Below are 26,147 nucleotides of genomic sequence, written 5' to 3'. Positions count from 1 at the left end.
ATGTAATATAAAAATGTAAATTGTTTATCTAATGTACATTTTATACCAAGAAAACTATTACACCTTAGTATTTACTAAAATTAGTAAGCTACTTAAGATCACCTGATTTCATCATAGGTTAGCTTTCTGTTTTATACAAAGCTTTTACACTATTAAAGACATTAACTTTTATGAATATTCAAGTAATTTAAAAGAAAAGAGGGTATCATATCATCAAAAGACAACGCTCCTAAACAAATTCAATTTTCTTATCAAAGTTTATTATGGGAAATAATGCAGCTTTTAATCACTGGCTGCAAAACACTGAAAATATATTATTAAATATAAGTAATACTATTTATTTTTGTTTTCCCCAGTGCAAAAAGCCTCTTGAGTCAGGTCTCTCCTTGACTCTCTGTGCGAGTGTTGAAAATCCTTTCAATAAATAGTTAAAGACAAGTAGCCGTTAAAACGCATTCAGCTGATTCTGGTTGTCGCTGGCTGTCGTTGTTGTTGTTGTTGTTGTTGTTGTTGTTGTTGTTATTGTTGTTATTGCTGCTGTTGTCTGGAGGGAAGTTGTTGCTGTGAAAAGCAAAGAGTGTTTGATGGTGGTTAAGCTTTTGGCTTTGATTCATGATGCTGCTGGTCCGAGGTTGTCTTGCCAGGCTCCGTGTGGCATGTTTCGTTTGTTGCGTTTTTGATCGCAATTTGACAATGCGAACAAACACAACAGCAACAGCAACAACAACATCAACAGCAGCAACATCAGCAGCAAAGGCAAGAGCAACTACAGACGGACAACGCTAAAATGAACATGCGCCCGCTTGTCATTTAACATTTTTATGATTTTCAACATGCAAAGGCAATAACATTGTGGCTGGAAAATCGATGGAAAAAGGGGAAAACAGGCGGTTAAGGCGCTCGGATAGTCCGTCTGCGAATGGGATGGATTTGGAAAATTGGTCTTCAGTTCAGATTTGGCTTTTATGGCTTAATTGAAATGGCCACCTAATGAATGGGAATGGCCAAACGGCAATGCCAAATGGAGATTGCCGGCATTTACATAGTTCCTTCGCTCCGTTCTGCTACATTGCTAAATCCCCATGGAGACAGACACAGGAATTTGAATGAAACTCGTTGATGGCTGACAGGAAATTGATTTAGGATTCCGTGCTGCCCCGCCTGTCTGTTTATTTTTTTATGTCCCATTACCATTAAAGTGCCCATTAAACGATACATAAATTTAATTGGATTATAATTGTATTTAGGAAATTAGGTTAAATTTTTATCCTTGCAAAAAAAAACTATAATAATTGGGTAACAAATATTGGCTGCTATTAAAAAAAATCGGTGCGATGTCAGTAGGTCAAGATAATTAAGACAATATTTTAATTATTTAAGATGCCGTTATGATTTTTTTTTTTAAATTTAATTTAATGAGTCCTTTTTTGGAAAATTGAAGAACCAATATTATGAAGTAGGCAGTTAAACAAGCAGTGAACAAAATATAGAATACAATAAATAGTACCTATTTTGGAAACATCAAAAAAAAACTAATTACAAAAATATAATAGCAAATTAAAATGAACAAATAATGTGTCCTATAGTATAAATACTATTATAATTAAATATCAAAATTCTATATATTTTACAAAGTTTATTATTTTTGTTTAAGAATAATGTATGCAAGAAGCCAATTAATATGCCAGCCGAAACGCAATTGTTCACTTACACAGATAATTTAGACAAGAATGTTCATAATTTCCCATCCCATTAATGTAAGCAATTGCCAAACCAAAACTCGCTTCTTGGAAATGATCTTGGTAAGAATTTTCTTCACTTCCGATGACAATCTTGACAAGATCGATGCATGAAATACAATTTTCTTGCTTTATATTCCATTATCGGTCGTGAAAAAGTTCCCCCGAAATATCGAAGCGATCAAAATTACTCCAGCACAAAAAGACTGAGAAAGCAGATGGGCGATCGAATTATAAACTAAACCAATCCGACCTGGGCTGTCTATTGATGCCCTGCACCGAGTCAATCTCCCAGTGCCAGAAAGACGATAAACAAAAACAAAAAATAAGAGGAAAAAAGAGCCTCGGCAGCAGCAACAAAAAAATAGAACGTGAGAAATATTATTCGATGAAGCGCCAAAGTAAACGCTTTGAAAAGTTGTTAGTTTATTCCTCTTGTTGTTGCTCTCGGAGGTTTGCTGCCTGTCTGCAACCCATTTTGCGCCTTGTACACGCTACTCGTCGTCGTCGTCGTCGTCGTCGAAACCTTTCTGAAGGTTGATTGTGAAAGTCACGATTGAAGCAAAGTCACACTCCCCGAATCGAATGACGAACAGCGGCTTAGGGCCGCCTCTTCTGGCTGCAGACGGATTTCGTTATTCATCCAGAATTTGGCAATTCCCGATGCGGTTTTACTTTTCGGTGACAAATTGGCAAATTGGGCAGGCGAAGCGGATTGCGCGTGTCATTAAAACGCCGACGACGTTTGAAATGCACCGACTGCAATGAGTGAATGAATTGCTGTCTGTTGGGATCTAAGGTGTTTTGTTTTTAAAGGGGATCAGAGGGGCAGAACACACCTTCGCCTGGCGAATTGCGAAATTGTCGCCGCTGGAAGACACACCCGATCGAAAGGAGGGAAAAGAGCCGAGACGGAGACGAACCAAACCCGGAGCTGCTCTAAGCATTTGCCGCATTTATTAAAATCACATACCCTTCACAAAAATGAATGAGCAACTATTGCATTGCGATTTCAAAACAAAAAGTAGTCATTAACTGGCTTCTTTGCTTGGTAGAACTGGTATAAAATATTTTACTTTATTTATATAAAAAATAATTGATAATTTTAACTACTTTAAAAAATAAATATACATGATATTTTTAATTGTTGCAACGTATATTTTCCATAACAAAAATGTAACCATTTGCAAAACTTTAGCACATTTTATTTGCACATGCAAGGTTGTACTTCTCTTAAATCGAGTGAATTAAATAATTATTTCGTTATAACATTATATGTTAGTTAAATACAAAAGTTATTTCAAATAAACAGCCCAAACAATATCCTCGGATACCACAAGATAATTAAATTAGTCAAGGAAAAGTAAGGAAAACTTAATAGAATTAAAAAGGAAAAGGTAATCAAACATTTTTCTTTATGACTTTAGAAAAATATATAAAAACTTATATAGTTTAAACTCGTTAACATTTTTTAAGCCACCATCAGAGTATCGTCTATTTACGAGCATCGAAGCCTCGTGGATTTCCCCACTTATTATTTCTTTCTAAATCACTTGAGCTGGCTTCCAATTGCAGACTCAGGTCGAGTGTAGGAGAACGGGAGGTACGAAGTCTTTTGCCGACTGCCACAACTGAGTGAGTGGCTTGCCACATTCTACTCCTACACCTACACCTCCAGTGACATATAAGGACACTAAGAAAAAAAAGCCTTTAACAAACTAGCTTATAAAATGTTTTTTATTAGCAGGGGAATACATTTTAAAAAAGTATTTTTGAAAGAAAAATGCTATTGAAGAATTTGGAAAATCAATAAATAACTTTAATGTAATTGAAAATATAATTTTTGGTTTTTTTTCGCAGTGCTCAACTGGATGCTCCCACATGCCGCTAGCTGGGCTTGTAGTTGCTGTTTCTTTTGTCGCATATCACTTACAAAACGCAGAAGAGCGATCCACACCCAAAAAGCAACAGCAACACACGAGCAACACCCAAGTGCAACAAAAAAAAAAAACTTCCGTAAGCAGTCGACAGTTTAATGACTTTGATGACGCAGCGTGTGCTTTCAATTTACAAATACAACTCGACTGCCAAGGCTCCACTGCCAATTGTTATTGTGGTCTTCGATCTGTGGCTTTTCTGCCGTTGATGTTGCTGTTGTGCTGCTCATGTTGCTGCTGGGTGTGAGGGTGTTGCCGCTGGGACTGCGTTCTGTGGGCGTCTCTCAAACCGCTTTTATTATTTTTTATTTTCATTCCATTTTGCCACTGCAGCATCAACGTTTGGCAGCTAACGTTAAGGAAAGATTTGTGACCCTACTTTGGAAACGATAAAGGTAGCCCAGCCTTGAAAGTTGGATTGAATTTTGAATTTGGGTCATTCGGCAAACGAAATGAGTAAGAGTTATCCTGGTAGCTTAGTCTTTGATACTCAAAAAAATTATTTGAAGCGATTTCTCATGATGTTAACATAACGACTTCTTTTCACCTGGGTAAGTCCAAAATAATCTTTTAACCAAAAAAACTAAAAAAGATTTCATTATCAATCAAATTTTAAAATTGTTTTACTTAAATTTACTTAAGCCTTTCAGATAATAAATTTCAACTGCTTCAAAAAGATAAAATAAATTGGTTTTGCTTCTTATTTCGTAAAATAAAAGTATTATACGATATTTTTCTTATTAAGAAGCAAAGCCACTTTTTATAAAATTTATTAATAGTTTAATTTTTCTATGAACATTTTAAAAGTTTTCGATGTGGCAACAGTTTTATAGTGTTATTGTTCCTTTATAAATTTCCCAGAGGACAAAAAGATCTCAAATACCATTTATTCTAACTGACAATCCAATCCAGCAGCCAAATTCATTTAATTTAAACAACGAGACAAACTGTCAACCAAAAATCTACGGACATTACTCATACGCCACATGGGACTTGATGTTTGATTCAAACTATTTACATGTTTAATTGATGGCAGCGATGCGATTGTCGCAGAGTTCTCCGTTTTTATATAAGTTTTAATTTACTTGCAATAAATTTTTGTTGGACTTCTGTTTATTTTTTGAACATGTACCGCGAAAATGAGCCAATTAAAGAAATGCTAACAACCACCGAGAACCGTAACAACCTTGCGACCATAAAAGCAGCCACAAAAACAAAAAAATTGGCACACACACGGAGAGAGGGAGATAGAAAGAGGGGCAGAGGGAGACGGAGACAGAGACAGAGACAGAGACAGAGACAGAGAGATGGGAAGAGGGCGACGGGCCTTCCTGTGGCTCTTGGCCAAAGTAAAACCAATCAAGTGGCGCACAGTGTCACTATTACCACCTGACATTTACACAAATCTAGCTTTATGCCTCGAATGAAATGAAACAACAACAGTATGCGACGATGGACGAAAACTGAGCTACACTACAAGAAAAATAACATTGCATTTTTAATATTTCCTCTTCGTTATTTTGACTTTAAACTTTTTTATAATTTTGGAACACTTGGAACAAGAAATTGTATTATTATACAAACAAATATAATCAGAAAATTATTATAATCATAATGTTATGTCTAAAAATGTAGGACAGACACACTTATAATTTGTAATTTAGCAAATAATTTATTTTATGAAAATAATTCAGGTAATAATATAATATAATGTGTTATAATGGGTTTGCTTTTGACCCAAAAATTGTCCTATTAATAATTTTAGGCTTACATTTTTATTTACATTAGTTTATAAACTAGTTAAAGTTTAATTTGTGAGTTAATGGGAATAATGAAATGGGTTTTTCAAAAAAAGGCAGTTGTTCTACAAATTATGGAATGGTTATCTTCGTTTTTGAATATTTTTCCAAGTGCAACCAATGAACAAACAAACAGACCAGCAAAAGACAACGACGACTTCCTAACAACGCCGCCTGGCCCGTTTGGACTTGGTCCGAACGCTGCTCTGGCCTATCGCAGTGCAGCGATCAAAGTGCTTGGACCCGGGCTCAGACTCAGGCTCAGGCTCAGTCTGAGGCTCTGGCTCTGGCTCAAGATTTGGCTGAGACCCAGGCTGAATCTGAAGAACGGGCCTCCGCCGGAGAGCGTTCGGCAGCCACCAGGCGGCTTATCTTAAGAGCCGACCAGCAGCAAAGTCTACAACAACCACATCCACATCCACATCTACAAACGCCGAACAACCCGCGACGAGGAAAAACTCTTTTGTATGCGGAGCACATGCGATGGAACGATGGAGCTCCGCATTGCCTGCCTGCCTTAAACTGATCGCTAACAATCAATTTATTGATTGAGGTCTCAGGTGTAATCGATAAGAATGTTTTTTTTTTTTTGGTTTGTTTTGTTTTTCCTCGCTCTCCGTTTGCTGGTTTTTGTCTTTTGTCAGTTGGTTTTTGCTTGACTTAGTGCTCCAGTTTGGAGCTTTTTGCTGGCCTAACATATGACATGGCTACATGACATTATCCGATTTCGATCCGCATTTGTTTATCTTAATGCATCGCTGCGGCCCAGGTTGCAGTCGGTTAGCCAGTTTACACATGACTTAGCGATGGACACTTGACACGGCATCGATGGCATGAGTTAAGTTAAAGCATTCAGAGGCGTATCTTGAGAACAAAACTCGATCAATCTATAAATTTATTTAAATGAGATGATGACGGTGTCTATAAACCGATAAGAAGTGACTGAGCACCCACCGATAAATCTCTTAATAATTTTAAGGATTGTTCTTATGGTTTTTACGATGAAATCATAAAATATAAAAATATATAATATATACATTTTTAGACCTGCATAAGAATTACAAAATAAAATTTGTAATACTTAATTGGTTTTTATACTAAAAAGCACAAGCTTTTTTATAAAGTATTTTTATTATTCATTTATTTAGATAACACTTTTTATTGGTTTAAATATAAGCTGAAAAGGAATATGGAACAATTAAAAAGGGATTCTCTAACCTCTAAAACCATTAACATTTACTAACATTTAATAATTATTTATGTTAATTAATTTTATAATCCTTAAATAATAACTGTGTTTATATAAATGAAAATATTATCCAAATGAGAAAATACATTTATTTACAAATTCTAATACACATTTCAAACCTGATTATCTTCTTCCTTTGTTAAAGCATTTTTCCATAATTTTGGTAAGCAAATAAAACCTTCATTAATAATTAAGAGGTACTTAAGAGTCAAAAATATTCAGAAAGAATTTATTCTATACTTTATTGGTTGTGCATGGTGGCTAATATTTCCATCCTCCTATGGGCTCACATTTATTTATCTCCAATATACATTTTTGGCCTTCCCAACTCCCCCGCTCAAAGTATTTAGCGATAAGAGTCAAAGTTCCTTTCTCAGGATAACCCACCTTCACATTCAGATCGCTATCTGCCGGGCTCTACCATCTGCAATCTGAATCTGAGACTTAATTAGCCGCTGGGGTTCAATGAGGAATTAGCCGGGTGCACATGGCCATGGACGAGCTGGTTGGTGGGCGTTCTCCGCGAGAGTTGGCCAAGTTGGCTTTGGCCAGCGTCGATGTTTATTGCAGCGGCCGCTACAGATTTGGTTAACAGTTAACAAGCTTATCGCTCGATACGGTAAACAAAGGTGACGCGACCGCTGCGCAGCTGTTCCTCCGCCCCCAAAAACTCGGATATTCGCAGGCATCCTGCATTTAGTCTATATGTAGATATACGTATTTACTTTTTGCTCCTCCAGATAATTAAGGCAAGACGTTGGCCGGCAGCAGCAGCAGCAGCAGCTGCATTCGCATTCGGGCCACCAGACCACAAGACCAATTTTGGCCGAAAAGGAATCACAGTGTGGTGGTGGTCGGTTCAAAGGCTTTGTTGCTGCTGCCGGTTAGCCTTGTTAGCCGCCGAAAACAGATAACGATCTGAGTTGGGGGCGGTCAATTTAATGGTTAACTATTAATAACGTGATACGAAATTGGCGTTAATTTGTAGAAACATTCCCTGCCGCATGCACGGACTAATTTGAGCAAAACCAAAAGTGTAGCAGGCCAGGAACAGGCCAAAAAAGGATGTGAATGGTAGATGGGTGGGTGGTTGGCTTAGCTTAGCTTAGCTTTGTTTTGTTTTTGTTTTTATTTATTTTGTTGTTTTTTTAACTCCGAAGTCATGAGTCAAATTTTTTTGTTTGGCAAACACGAAGAACGAGCGGCTGCCGTTGCACGATTTGTAGACGCTGCTAAGAGAATTCTTTTTCACAGCTCCGAACAAGAGGGACGCTCAAGGGGTGCAACATATATAGTATGGTACACCTATTGGAAAGGTAGAGTTAAGAGTTAAGTAAACCAGTGCCGCAGTTTCGAGCCGAGCCAAGTGTGCTCCAGTAGACAATGCAAATTGCTAATATGCGATTGCTATGCCAGTCGAGTCGGAGACAAATTTTCAAATATTTTTTGCCTGCTGAATTTTTACAGTTTGCTGCCTGTTTTGTTTATTTGTTTGTCTTTCTGTGAGCTTGCCGCACTTATGACCAATAAATATGCAGCCAACTTGCCTCCGTTTTTTTGTATTTGTTGTTTTTTTTTTTTTTGTAACTTTTTTTTTTATTTTTTGGGGCATTGTCTGTCGCTTGCGAAATTAGCTTGCCAGGCTAATGAGCTACACGAAAAGATCTTGGGAAACTCGCCGGATCGTTCGAATTTGGCGGAGATCCTTAGATCCGATCGCGGTTCGGCCTTATCGATCCGATAAATGGCACAGTTTTGAGGAGCAGCCTCATTATGATTCGTGTGGGTCGAGTTGACTGTGATGACTAACACGAATCGATCGTCGCCGAGATCTCCTTCAGGTCGTTGTCAGCTTTCGAATTGTTTGCTCACGAAAGCGTGGATCTACTTCAGTGTGGTGTGGTGTGGTGTTTTCTTGTCTGCAACTGCGACTGCGTGGTTGTTGCCTCCTTGTTTTGTTGTATATTTTTCGGTTGGATCTCTTCGCATGATCCTCTTTTTTCGGTTTTTTTTTATGTTTTTTTTTTTGTTTGTATTTTTTGACTGGGTCTGAGAAGATGCGCACACGGGAGAACACTGTGCAACAGGTTTGGTTTCCACCTCCGGTTCGCACTTTGATTTATGTTCGCCCAGATGCAGGGCATCGGGCTTAACGGGCTAAAGAGGGACTACTTGAGTGGCTTTTGATTAGCCCCGGGGTTTTTGGAGAGTTGGGGGTGTTTCACTTTAGAGCAGGTGCCCTCTGCAAGACTTTAAATTTTGGACTGGGTAAGAAAGTAAAAAGCCTTTCAAATTTGTAATATTTCTTAAAGAATTTAAGTCTTTTGTCTGTTCATTTCTTATTTTTATTTGATCAATAATTATTTACTGTAATTTAGTGAGCAGATAAGATAAGAAAAATAAACGTTTGAAAATAATTACGGTTATTTTAATTCAGATGATTGAGAATGGAAAAATAACACAAACTTAAATTCTCTCAAGGTCTAAAAAGCCTGAGTTTGGCTAATAGTTTTTAGTTTAAGAAATACCAAACATTCAGACATTATCCAGCTCCTGAAGTTTCCTCAGTGAATTGTCCCCTCCCAGCGAGTTTTAAATTACTCTTTGCATAAACTTTCAATTACAATTGCCAAATCATCTTCCACGGGTCACACCCCTTCCCTCCCAGAAATTCCATCTGGCCGCACCCCATCCGCGTCGCCTGTTGTCCAGTGTAATCTTTTCAAAACTTCGTGTGGCATATGCTGTCTAGCGTTTTGTTGCCAGTGGTACTGGTGGTACAGTATAGTGGTATAGTGGCAATAGCGGTGCTGGTGGTGCCGTCGGTGGTGGTGGTGTGTCAGTTGCACGATTGCCAGAGACAACGTGTCTCCAGTGTCATCAGCATCTCCATTTTTCTCCGCTTGTTTCAATGTTTTCGGGTGAGTGCTGCCACCGAACATCCGAGAGCACCCCAAAGTTTGTACACAGAGAGAAAGTGCTAGTAAGATAAGATAGCTTTATTTTGTAAAATAGTTTTCTGCTATTGATATGAGTGCATTAATGAAAAAACATAATAAATATTATGTTTCATGTCAACTTTAAATATTAAAAAAAAATAAAAAAATAAATATCAGTTCTAAAATGGGCTGGGTTAAAATATTTAAAAACAAACTGTCACACTGTCAAAACAGAACATGATTGAAGCTATTTTGGCGTAAGTGTTTCCCCAAGTGTATATTTCGATGTTGTTGGAGGCGACGCTGGCCGTTGTTATAGTGCAGAAAAATTACTATGACAACGCTGGAAACAAGTAAACCACAGTTTACATTCACTCAATTCGGTTCCGGCGAGGGCGGCGGGATATGGCGGTGGGATCAGCGGCAGATGGGGATTGCGATGGGGTATGAGTATGGGCATGGGGATGGGTACCGGGATGGGTACCGGGATGGTTACCGGGATGGGGATGGGGTCCACAGAGACAGAGACAGGGACAGAGACGGGAATGGCAGAATCGTGGCGTGGTGGTGGCACGCTCATCTTCAATTTTTCTACGATGCGACGTCGCTTGGGTCGGGTATTTCGTCTCTCTCCTCTTTTTATTTTTTTTCGGCTGCGGCGGCGGCTCACACTCGTGTTCCCTGCACTCTACTCCCGGGTCGAAGTCTCAGTCTCAGTCTCAGTCTCAGTCGCGGTCTCAGTCCCTGTCTCAGTTCCCCAGTTCCTCAGTCTCTCGGCCTGGGTCTGGGCCTGGTCTATGGGCCCTGGTCTGTGGGCCCGATCTGCGCAGCGAGATGAGTGGTTGGCAAAAATGTTTGAATGCGATCACGAACTTGACCTTTCACATAACCTCAAAAGCCAGTCACAGTCACTCAGTCAAGTCAAGTCAAGTCAACTCGATGCGCTACATACGCGCCATGTTAACCAGGCCCAGAGACACGGCTCGACGTCTCCACCCAGTTTCAGTTTTCATTTGCAGACCGCGCTCCTCAGATCCCAGCCCATCTTCAGTGGTCATCCGCCCGGGTGTCAGCCGAAGCATAATTAAAAAACAATCACCACGCTCCACACGCCCCTCCGCTGGATGTGAGTATCTCCCCTCTTTTTTTTGTGGAATCGCAATGTGCGGGCCTGGCTTCGGGTATATGGGATCTGGGATCTGGGATTGGGGGATCTGTTGGATCTGTTGGATCTGGTGGATCTGGGCGAGGCCACTCTCCAGGTCGCTGGGAGCCGCCAGCGATTATGAGATGTGGCTTCAGTTGACTATCGCTGAGGGAGCAGCAGATGCAATTGCCAAATCAGCAGATCCCCGAACCGACGAAGTGCAGCAACGGTAACACAAGTTCAGTGGGTTGGCGTTATTAGACCACAAGATTCTCTGTAAAACAATGTCCAAGTAAAGCGAAAACTAGGATCTGCTTAGGAACAATGATCGTGGGAGAGATAATTTAATTAAGATTCATACAAACTCAGAGAACATATGCATTGGAAATACAAATAAGGGTGGAAGATCATCGAGACTAGAGATTGCCTTATAGAAATTAGGTAGAAGGCCACTGACACCTGAAGGTCTTTTGCTGTCCTATCGCATTGAATAATAAAATGATTTTCTGGAAATGACTTATTAAAATGAAATCCTAAAGTAGTTTGACAAAACTTATCTGGCAAAGTCACGAATGGCATGAGTTATGATAATATTATTCGGTAGTCTTAGTTTGATTTACAGACTTTAAATTGCCACCTTAACTTTGGTAACCAAAAAGTTGTAATCGAAAATATAATATTTTACAGATACAATCACGATTCTTTCCCTGCGCCCACCTGCCAGTCACATTTTCACCTTGCCATCAATATGCCCCGACCCATCGGAACATGCTTGGTACTCGAGCACTTCACTAAATGTTGCATATCATTCGATAGCAGCCGTGGATGCTCCGACATCGTCGCCTTGTCCCCCGTCACCCCGCCACCACGCTCCACCCAGCCCGATTCGGGTTGGGATCTCCGTCTTAAGGTCGTTCGCTCGCTGGATCGACCCGCGTGTCGCCGCATCTACTTAACCTGGAAAGCCTATGCCCCTGAGTGGCGAGAGGCCGATCGTTTTGGGGGCTGAGTGGTGCGGCACTGAAGCAGTGGCTCCGGTGGTGTGGGATTGTACGTTGTTGCGCTGTGTTTTCCTCGGTTTTTTTGGGTAAGGCAACGTGGATGTCCCAGGCTCAGAGACTCTCCTGGCTCCACCCTTCTGCCCGGTCCCTTCGCTCCGCTCCCGGAATGGTGGCTAGTTCAACAGCTTTATTTATGGGCTGTTTGGGTAGCTTAAATAAATCAAGTTGTAGATGCAGTTGCCGTTGCTGTGGACGAAGCCCCAGCCAGGTCTCACCTCTCCCGGGTACTGGTACTGCAATTAGAGTTGGTGGGAATTTGGCACTGTCTCCGCCGTTCTGGGGCCTTTGGCTTTGCCCTCCATTCATTGGCAATTTGGGGCTATCTATCGCTACGCTGGCTAATTGCATAATTATTTAAAGCCCATAATTTATGTGTGCCGAAAAATCTCGACTCGGCTCAGCTCGGCTCGGGTGGCATGGGATGGGATGACCGTTAAGGCTAGAAATTAACCCGGACCATTATGTGCCGTTTGTTTTACAAATTTTAACGCTATTTAACACATTCGCCACGGATCTGTGGATCGTTGGATCGGTAGATTGGTGGTAGCACGCCGTAAACCATTAGCATGAGAGATTGCCGTCGCCGCCTCTCTATGCGCTTCTCAAATAGCTTTCGTGGTCAGGTGAGCGCATTGACAAAATTAATGATGCCCTCACTAATATCATACCTAATTGATTAATATGCGCGGCGAGACAACAACTTTTTGACTTCGGCCTCAGCTTGGCTATCTTTAATGAACGGAGCAGCGCTCAGGTTTTTAGCTGTTAATCTTACTGTATAGCCATTTAAGGTAAGCTCTCTGGCTTCTTAATTAAATTAGGTGTACCGCTGGGCACCCTACGGCTGAGGAGATGCGAGTAGATGGCCGTATAACTAACCATCTATTTATCTAGTCAACTTTTTGTGGCTTTTTCGGTTTTTCGGGGCGTTGCTGTTAACTTCACACACACAACCACACACACACACACACTCAAACACACATTGAGGCAAAGAGAAAGGCTGGCAAAGGTCAAATGGTCAAACAGTTGGTGGTTGGTCGTTCGCTCGATCGGTCAAGTGGGCAATGGTAAACCAACACAGAGAAGCCCCGACCGAATCCACAGCCACTTGTTTGGGTCAGGTTCCTGGGCGTCGGATATGGAGCGATACTCGCAGCGGAATCAGCATGAACTTAATGGGCCCATAGCCGATCTACTGATGATCACACGGCGATACTCATCGGACTCGGACTCGGGCTCGGGCTCTTTCACGTATGAATGGCTCCGCCTGATGAGCATTAGGCAATGACTAACGTTTTGTCTCCTCTATTGTTTGAACTTGTCTGCGAGATTGCCGGATAATCTCGGCCTCAGATCGGCGGGGTGTGCGGGAAAGCCGTAGGAGATCTAAGGAATTTAGTGTTTGGGACTTTTATGGGGGGAGTGTGATCATGGGTTGATATAAATGCTGATAGATATCTTTAACACAGATCTCTGAATTGTTCCAAACGAGTTACGCTTTTACTTATCGACTAGATTGTTTGTTCATCATTTGTTGCCGATCAAGAATATCTTTTTTATGGTCTGATTGAGTATCACAGATTAAGACCGAGGTATTTGGCATTGTTTATGTCGATATTATATCATTTTTGATTAATTTTTAATTAAGCTTCTTAATTTCTCGAGGTTTTTTGTTCTTTTTAATTTTTAGATTAATTGACAGCTTACAATTTAAGCCACTTGAAGCCAATTTTCAGTTTTCTTCATGGAAATCCTGTTTAACTTAAATTATATAATTTTTTTCTACTAGTTTACTGTTAATAAAACCAAATACTTATTATTTATTTGTACGTATCCCACATCAAAATTTGCATATGCGTGCTCTTCTTTTTACCCCTCACTCCACCCACCATCGGTTTTCAAAAAATTAAATATTTTAGGCACTCCATGTCCAAAAGAAGTTTAACGTCATTATAAAAGAAATGCAAATTAGTTTTGTACCCCATTTTTTCCTAGCCGTTCGATATTCTTTCTCTCGCTGTGACCTGCTTTTTTCAAGTGATCAACTTGTGACGGCCATTTCATTGATTAATTGTTTTCGGCCCAGTCAGTATAATACATACGAGCTCAGGTTGAGTCAACTAAGATAGCGTATAATTAGCAACTTACCGCGCGGCGAACGTAAGCTCAAATCAACTGGTTCAACCTGAACCGGAGGGCCCTCTGCCTGTGGATCGGAAAGAAATAAAAGATTATCAGCATCGTCATCAATATTGTTTATCGGCGGGTGTCGGGGGAGTGGTGGCTTAATATGGCCTATTATATATGCAGCTGAACAATAGAGTCATAAGCGCTGCTTCCCTCTAATCAAGTTTGACAAAATGTTGTTGATGGGCGAAAGTGTTGGATGGGCAAACTGCGGGAAAGAACTTAGTCCATGGGGGGTTTTAAAAGTGGTTTGGGAAGACGGAGAGCCGGGCAAAGTGGAGTGTGCGTGTTTGGGAGCTGTTTGCTTATTGAATTCATCTACCTGGAACAACCGCAAATGACTTCCGTCGATATCTTTCTTACTCCATATGGGAGATCGGGGCAGATAAGTGGGAAGAAACCGAAAAACCACAATTGTTGCGCATTTCATGCGCTTACGAAATCTTTAGCCAATAAACTAACGGCAATAAAAACCAAAAAAAAAAATAATAATCGCCGCAAAAATAACAAAGAAACAGTTATGAGCTGCCCGCAGCGCCATAAAATGGATAAATTTTAATTTGGCACTGCATATGCATTTCAGCGAGGGGGAGGAGGTGGGTGCCAACACTTTGCAATATAATTTAAACGAGGTTTACAATAAATTTAAAGGGTGTTTCAGACCATGGGTTACCATAAGCTCTTTGTGGGCACTCACAATAGGTTTAAATCCCCAGCGATTTTGTAATTATGCAGGTTAAAAATGTACAAGTACTTTTTAACGTTAGCAAGGTATTTAAAGTTTTAAAGTGTTCGCTCTGTTTAAAACAGAATGTACAACTTTAAAGTTCTTCAAAGTTTAGTTAATTGCTCCGTTAAAAAACTATTAGCTTAGTATACTGGCATATGTTATTAAAACAATTCTTTACTTTATTTTTAAAAGTAAGACAAGCCTAGTATCCGAACTAAAAAACTAACAAAACACATTTGTATAACAAAATAATGTGAAATCTGCTAACTGAGTCGGTTAATGATTAATTATAAGATAAAAAGCGGTTTTATAAAACTTGAAAGCAATATGCATAGATAGACGGAAGGAGTATCTGATGTTTCTGAAAGCAAGCAGGTTGGAGGAAGCATTCCATTAGTCCCATCAATGGTCTTTTATTTTCAATTTTTTTAAAATTTTTTTTACGTTGATAAATTTTTTAAAGATTTACCCTTTTGACTACATAAAACCTTATATTTTCTTAAGTATCATATTAACATATGTACTGCTGATATAACTATTTCTAGGGACTTAACCTTTTAAGTTTTCTTTTTAACCCGTCAACTTGGTTAACCCAACAACTAAACCTATTCCACTTGCAGGGTAGCCATCCAGCCTGATGCCAACAACATGGTTGCGAACACAGCCAGCAACACCAGCAACAGCAGCAACAACGAACAACCAAGACGGCGAACAACGAAGCCAAGATCCATGGATGCAGAGTGTGTGCCCAGTGGGCAACAACGACAATTGTCAGGCTTGTAGCGCAAATTATGAAAAAATGTCAGTGGCGAGTGGGCGAAAAGATGGTGACATGGGGGTTTTTCATGGGGGAGGGGAAGGGGATTGCAGAACCCAGAACTTGGCCACGCGATTTGAGCAGTTGGTTACCGCTGTCGCCAGTTACTGCCATGCAGTTATTTATACAAACAAATGCTCATTGCCAGCATTAGATTAGATAGTTTGTCTTCGATTGTGTCGAATGGCAGCCGCGGGACCAATTGCGACGTCTCTCTGGCTTTTTGGCTTTTTGTCCACATCGTGGCCCACAACATTGACAACAACTTCATTGGCCAGCAACAGCAGTAGGAGCAGCAGTAGATCGAAATCTGGATCGAGATCCAGATCCAGATCGAAATCTAGATGGGAGACGGCGATCGTCGCTGGAGATTGCAATTGATATGCGACTGATGTTGGCCCCTGTCCGAAGGTATTTATGTATTTATATTTCTTGGCCCCCGTTTACTTTTTCCCTCTAATTGCCCGCGCTGATTTATTGTTATATAGATATCCCCCGCCCTCCACTGGCTTCTTTATGATATTGTTATGGGGCGCTGCAGCCTCCGATCTGCTAATTTGTGTTGGGACGTGCTGAAATTTCTCATAGGCGCCGCAATTGATAGAATGATGGTTGGGACATTAGTTGGCTCCGATTTCCCCCTGCCAGTAGCACCAATGGAACTCAATTTTATGGATTGTCTTACGCTTGGTATGTGGTTTTCTGCTGCCGCTACTGGCTGTCCTCGGCTGACGGCGTTTGCCTTTGAGGCAGACGGATGGGATGGAATGGGATGGGTTTTATGCGGCATCCAAACGAATTGGCCCACTGGGAATTCCTTCGCAATTGTCATTTCGAATGGCCCGAAGTGTATCGCTAACATGAAAATATTTCACTCTGTTCGGGCCTAATTGATAGAGGTTTTCAGGCGATAATTGTTGCGCATGAAACTTATGGGCCTTAATGAGTTGTGTTTAACTGATATTGAAGACAAATTACAGCCAATAACAATTACTTAGGGACAACGAGAATTGCATCGAAATAAAGTAAACTCTGGCATAATTACATTTAGGAATAGCTTTCATTTTTCATTATAAAATTTATGTTTAGCGCGTTTGCTTTTATGAGCTTTACCTTAACTTAACTGTTATGACGCCCATGCATATTAAGTGTCTGTTAAATATTCATTTAATCTCTTTTTTATAGATTAATTACTTTTTTTTCAATAGATAATATGTATATATATATATCGAAAAGATCATAATAATTTAAAATTCATATTTTTGGTTTGAGTTATTGTTTGTCAATATACAATAAAAGTAAAATTTTAACTTGCCACATAAAGTTATGTATATAAATTATTGAGAGAAGAAACTTTTATTTGTTTATTTAATAATACATATGCCAGCTCTCAAAATAAATAGATATAGAGTTATCAATATTATTTTGGGACTAACTATTGATTCTAAAAGGTCAATCTAAATGTAAAGAAAATACAACTTGATAACACTTTGTTTAATGTTGTTTTTCCCTAACCACTCTTCTTCACCCAATTCTTATCACTACAATCGGAGGTAATCCGCAAACTCACCTCCTTTGCTGACAGAGGGTCGGATCCAAGTCCATTCTGCAAAGAGAAGCAGAAACAGGGAATTAAGCGCTTTTCCCCTTTTAAATGCAACAGGTTGTGGTTGGTGTCAGCCGCGGCTCTCCCCGTGACCCCTCGTGAACCCCTGACCCCGTAACCCTCGAGTCACCAAAACAAACTTTCAGCTGACAGGGTCGAAGAGGTCGACGAAGTGGCCAAGAAAGGGGAGCACATGGCATATGGCGTTGGCGTTGGCGTCGGCGTCGTTGTACTTACCATGAAAACCATTAAATTGTAAAACGTCTTACAAAATAATAATTGCCCGGCAACGTTCTGGCCACGTTGTAACAAAAGACAGGCAGCAAGGGTTTCTTGCAAGGCGGGGCGGGAAAGTGGAGGCGGATGCTTGAAATAATCGCTGTTTTGGTTTTGGCTTTTGCTTTTGGCCTGGCTTTTGTCGCAGCAGCTGTTGCCTGTGCTTTTTTTTGCAACTGCCGCATGCTATTTCGCATCCGCGGAATCAATGACAAAACGAGTGCAACGCACCTTGAGTTTTTGTTGTTGTTGTTGTTGTTTTCGTTACCCCTTTTTTTGTGATTCTTTATTTTTCCTTGTTTATGGCTTTAACTTGCGTTCCGGTGGCGAGGGGCGACCCTTTTTTGTGAGGGGGGCCACCGTTTCAGAGGCAAAAGCCGCATTTTGAGGGGTAACGAATGCAATGCGCAGTGCGTGACGAAGTTACTTAGGCAAATATATTATGAGTCGCCTAAGCATGACTAAATAATACAACAAAAAAAACCGAAAAAAACCAACTGATTTTTCCAATTGAACGAGACAAGAGAAAAAAAACAACAAGATATAACTAAAATTGGCAATTACTAGTGGCCCTGCATCCGGTTTTAGTTATAGTCTGTGGCTCACTTATTAGCACTTATTGCCGCCGTTTCCTGGGCGGGGGTGTTACACTTGTTGTTGCTATGTTTGTTGTTGTCGTTGGTGTTGTTGTGGGGCCTGGGCTTGCATTTCCGGCTGCTCAGTCGGCCGGCAGTCAATTGCAGTTCCCGGTCCCGCGGGCGCTATAAAACTCGCACTTAATTCGATCAACTAAGGCACATGCTACAAAACAACGCCCCGACCACCAAACAGCGTGTGTTGTTATTATTTATTCCTCTTGATTCTTGGTTTTATTCGTTGTTGTCGTGGTTGTAGCTTTAGTTGTTGTATTTATTGAGCGAGCGTGAGTGTGCAAATTACAGCACATCCGTCATTTTAATTTCACTTAAAACGCCATTTAAAGCGTCGCACCAACACACACACTATAATGCAGCACGCAGTGCACGCACGCACGCATGCGCAGAAAACGCCGGTTAGGAAGCGCAACGGAACGAAACGAAATGGAACGCATACAAATATGTGTCAACTGAGATTTTGTTTATATTCTTATTACTTCTTTTTTTCTCCTTTATTATTATTTTTCCTAATTAGTTCGTTGTGTCAGATAACTCAGTTTAAATTTAAAAATAAAAAAGCAAAAGGAAGCGTTTCCCACCGAAGCACATTCGAACGCGGCGCGGAGCAAACTTGCTCTGAGCTCTTCGAATTTCAACCGCCAACTTTGGCTCCCCAGAGCGTGGTGAGCTTGGCGCCCCGAACTCACCACACCACCTCACACGCATTCGCGAGCGTGTGAGTGTGTTTGTGCACCACTTTGTTTGTTTGTTTAGTTAAGGTGGAGCTAGGCTAAAATGACAAGTTGGCGCTTATATTATTGGGTGGCCAACATTCGTTCGCCAGTGTGTGTAAAAGCCCCCACCCAAGTTCGCCAGTGTGTGTGTTTTTGAGTGCCTTTTTGCCATTTGTGTAGGTGTGTGTGTGTGTTTGTGCCGGCTGTTAATTAACATGCAGCACACACACACGCCGTTTGACAAGCTCAAAGTGTAGGTGTTTGGCGCCAGCGATTTCATTGGCTGTCGGCCTGGCTGGAGGGGGTGGGGGTGCGGCAGGTGGGTTAGGAGAGTGGGGACAATTAACACAAACACAAGATACATTTTGGAGCTGACAGCTGCCGCAGTTTCCATCAAGCAGTTTTGTTGTCTAATCGCACGGGATTTTCTTAAGTTACGTACTCACAGTCGAAAGACCAGTCAGCACTGGCTAATTATAGAAACCCAAAATTTAGAACCTTGACTTACTGAAATCATTGTGAACTCTTTTGCAGACTAAAGCATAATAAACATTCGTTGTGATTTAAGAACTACAATCTTATTTTGATTGAAAATGGTGTTCGAGCTATGAAAGTTTGACTATATGATTATGTTTTAAAACAGCTCCTTTTTTTAATAAAAATTGTAATTTGCCTGCACTTGTTCACTGTCAAAACAACTTACGCTAATTTAAACTGATTATTTGGCGAGCTTAAGACCTAGGAAATAATTTGAACTTGACTTATTCTTTAAAAATTTAGACTTATAGCAATTTAAAGGAGTAAAACGAATCAGCTTTAGTTATATATATGAAATATATGCCCTAACTTTAACTTTTCTAAAAAGCCTGTATAAGATTTAAAAGTTTTATTTAATAAATGGTGTAGCGTCATTTTGAATTCACTAGATTTTGAGTTGGCAAATGAATTATTAATTAACTTGACAACATAATGTATTAAGAAACTCGTTATTAGCACTAGCTTACAAATTTAATTCGACTAAATCCTCCAGACATCAAGCCTTGATTTTCCAATACAGTAGAACTCCCTAATTCAGAAAAAAATTTTTAATTCAGAAATATTTTTAACCTGTTTGTATGCCCATTTTATTTTATATCTCCACTTCAGCTTAGCCGATTTGGATAATAGATAGCTTATTTTTCTTTATAAGGCGATACATTTTTTTCAGTACGGATATAAAAGTACATACATTCTAGAAACAAAATTCAGTTAAATTAAAATATGTTCAATATATGGGGCTTGCACTGTAAGAGCAAAAGCTGTGGGAGTTTGCCTGCAGACCGCTCACCGCCCCGTTTTATCCCACTAACACAACCGTTAGACGTCGCCAGACTACCTGATCCACTTTTCCACGCGCTTTGACGACCATTTTTGGTAACAATAAATCGTGATACATCATCAAAAGTCAATTCGAATATGTAGACAACGCTTGCGCTCTCGGCAGGCAAAAAATATTTTAATTTTAATTGATTGTCGAGCGAGATTTACGTGCACCAAAAGTTTCTTCTCACGCTCCGCACACTGCCACACACATGGTTTTTGCGATGGCAGGATTAGAGCATTGTCAAAATGGAAAGTTGGTCCGTTTGAAAATCGTTTGGCAATCGCACCACGCAAAGCCAGAAAAAAACGACAAGAGATGAAAAACAGAAGCAGCATCGCAAAAAAAAGTAATACGCAAAATACCTTTTCCAGCTTCTCTCCCATTTGGCCTTTTTTCGTTTGATTTGGGTTCGTAAACGGAATTGAAATCAATAAACTACGTGACTGCAGCGTGTCCAATTGGAACATTAAGATCATTTTGAGCGGTTGTATTGGATCTACATCTTCGTTACAATAGCGTGTGGCGCCATCTACCAACAGAGTTTCGCAAGAAGTTGGTCATAGAATATTGTTTTTAAAGAATTTAATGAACAAATTTTTTTAACTTTTCAATTTCAAATACAACGTGTTATATATGATGTTGTCATTTTTTAAGTCAATTGCACAGAGCAAAACCTATTTTTGCAACCATTCTTGTGTTTTGCTATGCGTACTTTTAGGAGCTGCTTGAAGTTTTCAGCCACAAAAGAAATTTTATTTTTTTATCCGAAAATTATGCAATGCTTTTTCCCCAATTTCTTACCAGTTTTTAGAGGTCCATAAAAAATACACCACCTCTTTAGGGCGTGTCCCAAACAACTTATTTTTGGCAACATAAAGTAGTGTAAATAATGGAATATACAGAAAATATATAAAATTATTAATTTTTTTATCCACGTCCAATAGGAAAAAGTCAAAGCGTTATAATATTTTAAAAGTTGTTTGATTTATTTAATAAGCTGCCAATTTTCCATATACAATTAAAAATTATGGCAAACTTGCAGAATGTGGGTTACTAAAATTAAAACTAATTAATTAAAAAATTATTAAAATTATTTAAATTTTAATTATTACAGTAAATAATATTGGATATCATTTTGAAGCTCTTAAGGTCCAGGTAGCTTAAGGGCAGGGCAAAACCCTGTTGGTGGTTTTTCTGAGGGGACGATTTCTTGTCCTGGAGTTTCACTATTACCTAAGCCGGCGATCGGCGATCGCGGTTTTTTCCAGCGGAAGTTCTAGCATTAATCGGGTATTTTTGCCGCGTCCACGGCAGGCAGGCAGATAATTATATCCGGAAATTTGACTTTTCGCTCGTATTTTTCTGGATTTTCGGAGCTCCGAGAGGTTTGGTCTGCAATTTTCTCAGTACGTGTGTGTGGGAATTACTAATTAGGCATAATGAAACCTTTTTGTGGAGTTCCCCTCGGTTAGGGTTGAGGATTTAGACGCTTTACGATGGTTGGCGACTGATGATTATATAATAGCGGAATGATTTTGATGGGCTAACATATAAACATTTTGACGTGTTTCCTTGGAAATTCCAGCATGTCCGAAGTACCTACAAACTAAAATTCCCACAACCAGAAATGGTGATTGGACATTATTTCAATTTAAATAAAGAGTTTTTAATTAAAAATTTAAATATGTATCACTTTTATAATTAATTAATGATTTCAGAGGGTACCAAAAATATAATAATTATTTTTAAATTTGTAAATTAATTACAAACTTTTAGAGCTCACTAAATTTTTAATTATTTTTTCTCAAGTTAAAAATTTAATAAACTCAAAAATTTATGAAAGCAAAACCAAATATAGTTTCAAGAATTCTCTTAATTTTCACAATTTGTTTAGTTTAAAAATTAATTTTTAAACGTTAAGAACTTTCCTTATACTCAAAATGGGCATTGAAATTACATATTGAAGAAACAAGTTATTAATTATTTTGAAAAAATAAAAAAATTTTAAATTTTATAAAACAAAAGAAATTTTGATTTTATATTAAAGTATAACAAACAAAGCCAAGTAAAGCTAACTAAATTTATTGTCAATTTCATTAATTATTTTAATTTTTATGAATTCGAATATCTTTTGACTTAAAAACTTAATTGTGACCAAAGTTAGCCGTCTTACAGTTTAAGCTCAGCTAAACTATACACAATTTTTAAAAGGCCATATCCATATCCAATGATATAAACAACAACGTGAGTAAGTAGAAATATTTCAAACACTGCCGACAATTGCCGGCATATTCCCCGTCCCGTTTTCCAGCGTCCGTTCGCCGATATTTTCCCAGATCGAAGAGAAAACCCAAAGAATAACCCAAGAGAGGGCGATGTAAAATCCATTGCGCAGACCGAAAGTCAAGGCGCTCTTTTTCAGTCGTCCAGAAGAATTTTGCAGCCGCCGTTGCCGCTCGAGAGCATCGAAATCCCCCGCCCGCCGCTTGACGTCATACCTGCTGCCGCAGCTTCCGCCATTGGGTGGGAGCGAGATGGCCATAGGGGAGCGCGAGCGGGACAACGATAGGGCGGCGACAGCGAATGGCCGTCGAGCAGCCGCAAAATGTCAATTTGAGCAATGGCCGGAAGGATCGTGCGTCAGTTGCGTTCCGTCAGTGCGTGCAAGCAGATCGATACAGCAAACGCGGGCGTGAAACTACACAAAAACATCTCAAGTTGCAAAATATTATATTTAAATATCCTAACTCAAGAAGTGTATAAAAAAAACTAGAAAGATCACCAAATGATGAGCGCTCGTTCAGTGTCGCCCAAAGTGCTGCTGGACATTAGCTACAAGCCCACCTTGCCCAATATAATGGAGCTGCAGCACAATGTGATCAAACTGATCCAGGTGGAGCAGCAGGCTTATATGCAATCGGGCTACCAACTGCAGCACCAGCAGCAGCAACTTCTCCACTCCCACTCCCACCAGCAACAGCAACAGCAGCAGCAGCAGCAACCTCAGTACGCGCCACTGCCCTCGGAATACGCGGCCTATGGCATCACGGAACTGGAGGATACCGACTACAATATACCCAGCAACGAGGTCCTTAGCACCAGCAGCAATCACAGTGCCCAAAGCGCCAGCCTGGAGCTGAACAACAACAATACCAGCAGCAACAACACGAGCTCCGGCAACAATCAGAGTGCTTTCGATGGCCAGACTGGCGGTGGATCCTCCTGGAATGAGCATGGCAAGCGGGCCCGGAGCAGTGGCGACTATGATTGCCAAACCGGAGGATCTCTGACCATGCAACCGGAGCAAAAGAAGCTAATCCACCAGCAACAACAGCAGCAACAGCAGCAGCATCAGCAACAGCAGCAACATCAGCAGCAGCAACACATCTACGTGGACTACTTACCCACCACTGTGGATGAGGTAGCCTCGGCCCAATCTTGTCCTGGCGTCCAGAGCACCTGCACCTCCCCGCACTCCCATTTCGAGTTTCCCGACGAGGATTTGCCCGAGCACAAGGCTCAGGTTTTCCTGCCCCTCTACAACAACCAGCAGCAATCGCAGCAGCAGCAGCAACAGCAGCAACACCAACCGAATCATGCCCAAATGCACTTCCAAAACGCCTACAGACAAAGTTTCGAGGGCTATGAGCCGGCCAACTCCCTGAACGGCAGTGCCTATTCCAGCTCCGATCGGGATGACATGGAGTACGCCCGCCACAACGCCCTGAGTTCCGTGGGCGATCTGAACGGAGGAGTCATGTCGCCCGCCTGCCTGGCGGACGACGGCAGTGCTGGGAGCTTGCTGGATGGATCGGATGCCGGCGGAAAGGCCTTCCGGAAGCCACGTCGCCGGCTGAAGCGGAAGCCCAGCAAGTCGGAGGAAACGGACGAGTTCAGCAACCAGAGGGTGATGGCCAATGTGAGGGAACGCCAGCGCACACAGAGCCTGAACGATGCCTTCAAGTCCCTGCAGCAGATCATCCCCACGCTGCCCAGCGACAAGCTCAGCAAGATCCAGACCCTCAAATTGGCCACAAGGTAATTTATCTTTCACAGAAGGAATATTCATAATTTTAAGGACATTTGGTAAATGTTAAATTCTGAAAAAAAAAACATTAACACTTTTCCTTAAATCTTTTGGAAAACAATTTATTTAGAACGAAAGAAAACTGTCCTTTTGATCATTACTTTATGTCCAGATAAAGTACAAAAAAAATCGATATTGATATAAATTGTGAATGAAGAATTAACAGTTAAGCTAAATTGGTTACTTGACGTAGATCTTGTTTCGTGACTTAACAAACATGGTGCCTCATATGGATATTTACTTTCCTTGTTATAAAATTTCCCAATTTTAATATATAGGCTTGTCTATATTGAATCTTGAAGCAAAACAAACTTATAAGGCGAACATTTCTATGACTAATTTCCATTAAACAAAATATGATAAATTAGATTTAAACGCACATGAACAGTTTTTCCGCGATTAACACGGAACAGTAACAATAATAATTTAGGTAACTAAAGCCCACAAAACTTATATAGAACTACTTACTTAAGTAATGAAATCAAAATGAATCAAATTGTATTTGTCGGATATCTTAATATAAAAAAGGGACTTTGCAAAATATTTGATATTGATCCCATATGCATTACTTTTTATGAAGCCCATAAATTACATTCTGAATTTAAGATTTTAAGTTTCATTTATCGACACCCTAAATTAATCAAGTAATTTTCTTTATTTTACAGATACATCGACTTCCTGTGCCGCATGCTCAGCTCGAGTGACATATCCCTGCTGAAGGCCTTGGAGGCCCAGGGATCGCCCTCGGCCTACGGATCGGCCAGTTCCTTGCTGAGTGCCGCTGCCAATGGAGCCGATGCCGATCTCAAGTGCCTGCGCAAGGCCAACGGAGCACCCATCATCCCGCCCGAGAAGCTGAGTTACCTCTTCGGGGTGTGGCGCATGGAGGGCGATGCCCAGCACCAGAAGGCATAGCACCGGATCGGGCCACTATATGCCTGCCAAGGATCCAAAAGGGGCTTCCAGCTGCAACTATCGTGTGAATTCCAGAGCCCTGGCCGCTCTCACTCTTCAATTCTCTGTCACTCTTTCCATATACGTGTCGATTAGATGTCTAAGCCTAAACCTACGATTAAAGCCTATTTAATTTTATAGTCTAAACTAAATTAATTGTAAAAACGAAACAAGCCAAGAAACAAAGAAAAGCCATGAACAAAGCCAAAAACGCCATTTTGCATTTAATTATTTCTCTCATGTTCTCTGTTCGCTCCGCTTCGATGTGGTTTTGGATCGTCCCCTCTATTAAATTGGGCGCGAAAATGTCTTCTTCGCTGGGGGGGTCGGTCCCCGGGCTTGGACTTTTCGTCTTATGGTCTTATAAAGCGGAGACAATCGGAGCGACGTCGACATACTTAGAGCGTAACGTCATTCCGCCGACAGATGGATGGACGGACGCGGTGGCTGTATGTATCTGCGAGAGATACACATTGCATCCTATAGATACTCGCTGCTCATGGGAAGCCCGTCGATGTCGATATATGTGAATACATAGGCAACCCGGGCCCGCGATGGAGCAACACATCCACATCCGGTTGATTTATGTTCAAAAACATAAAAACTGTTTACAAAGTATACCAGCCACCGAATATACTGAGCAAAGTATTTATGTCGCCAAAATGCGTGCTTAAAATGCTCGTAATTAGCTCAGTCAGATAATTTAGTCGCCGCCTTGGGGCCTGGAGAACTGGACTCCTCCTCATCAAAGGCCCGAATTCACTCCGATCGCTCTCGTTCATAGTTGTTGACTTAATTGCTTTTTAAATGACAGCTCTCGGTGCTCGAAAGTGCTCTCCGCTCCATATACATTGTACGGTGCTTATTTTGGATCTTCTAAAAGATCT

At 40.5% G+C, this 26,147-nt stretch overlaps 2 protein-coding genes across 2 annotated transcripts in view; one reads left to right on the top strand and one right to left on the bottom strand.

Annotated features, from left to right (window-relative positions):
• LOC108149155 (Krueppel-like factor luna) overlaps window positions 1–18,740 on the bottom strand; it is a 43,625-nt gene extending 24,885 nt beyond the window's left edge. The window contains exons 1-3 of the mRNA XM_041709900.1: window positions 17,449–18,740; window positions 17,176–17,211; window positions 14,020–14,077 (exon numbers count right to left, since the gene is read on the bottom strand). Coding sequence (XP_041565834.1) covers window positions 14,020–14,077; window positions 17,176–17,211; window positions 17,449–17,460 — 106 coding nt within the window. The 5' untranslated portion in view covers window positions 17,461–18,740. The remainder of the gene's footprint in view (window positions 1–14,019; window positions 14,078–17,175; window positions 17,212–17,448) is intronic.
• Window positions 18,741–22,874: 4,134 nt separating this feature from the next.
• LOC108135363 (protein twist) lies at window positions 22,875–25,458 on the top strand. Its single transcript, XM_017256055.2, has 2 exons — window positions 22,875–24,257; window positions 24,972–25,458. The coding sequence occupies exons 1-2, from the start codon at window positions 23,005–23,007 to the stop codon at window positions 25,219–25,221; spliced, it is 1,503 nt and encodes a 500-aa protein (XP_017111544.1). The 5' UTR covers window positions 22,875–23,004; the 3' UTR covers window positions 25,222–25,458.
• The last annotated feature ends 689 nt before the right edge of the window (window positions 25,459–26,147 follow it).

The sequence above is a fragment of the Drosophila elegans genome, unplaced genomic scaffold (assembly GCF_018152505.1).
Source record: "Drosophila elegans isolate 14027-0461.03 unplaced genomic scaffold, ASM1815250v1 contig_520, whole genome shotgun sequence".
In the NCBI taxonomy this organism is placed as follows: domain Eukaryota; kingdom Metazoa; phylum Arthropoda; class Insecta; order Diptera; family Drosophilidae; genus Drosophila; species Drosophila elegans.
The sequence above is the reverse complement of the archived record's forward strand: the minus strand, read 5'-3'. Positions and strand labels throughout refer to the sequence as shown.

Coding starts and splice junctions, on each gene's coding strand:
- LOC108135363 (XM_017256055.2), top strand. CDS start 23,005: ATGATGAGCGCTCGTTCAGTGTCGCCCAAAGTGCTGCTGGACATTAGC. Junction 24,258..24,971: donor ACCCTCAAATTGGCCACAAG/GTAATTTATCTT, acceptor TTTATTTTACAG/ATACATCGACTTCCTGTGCC.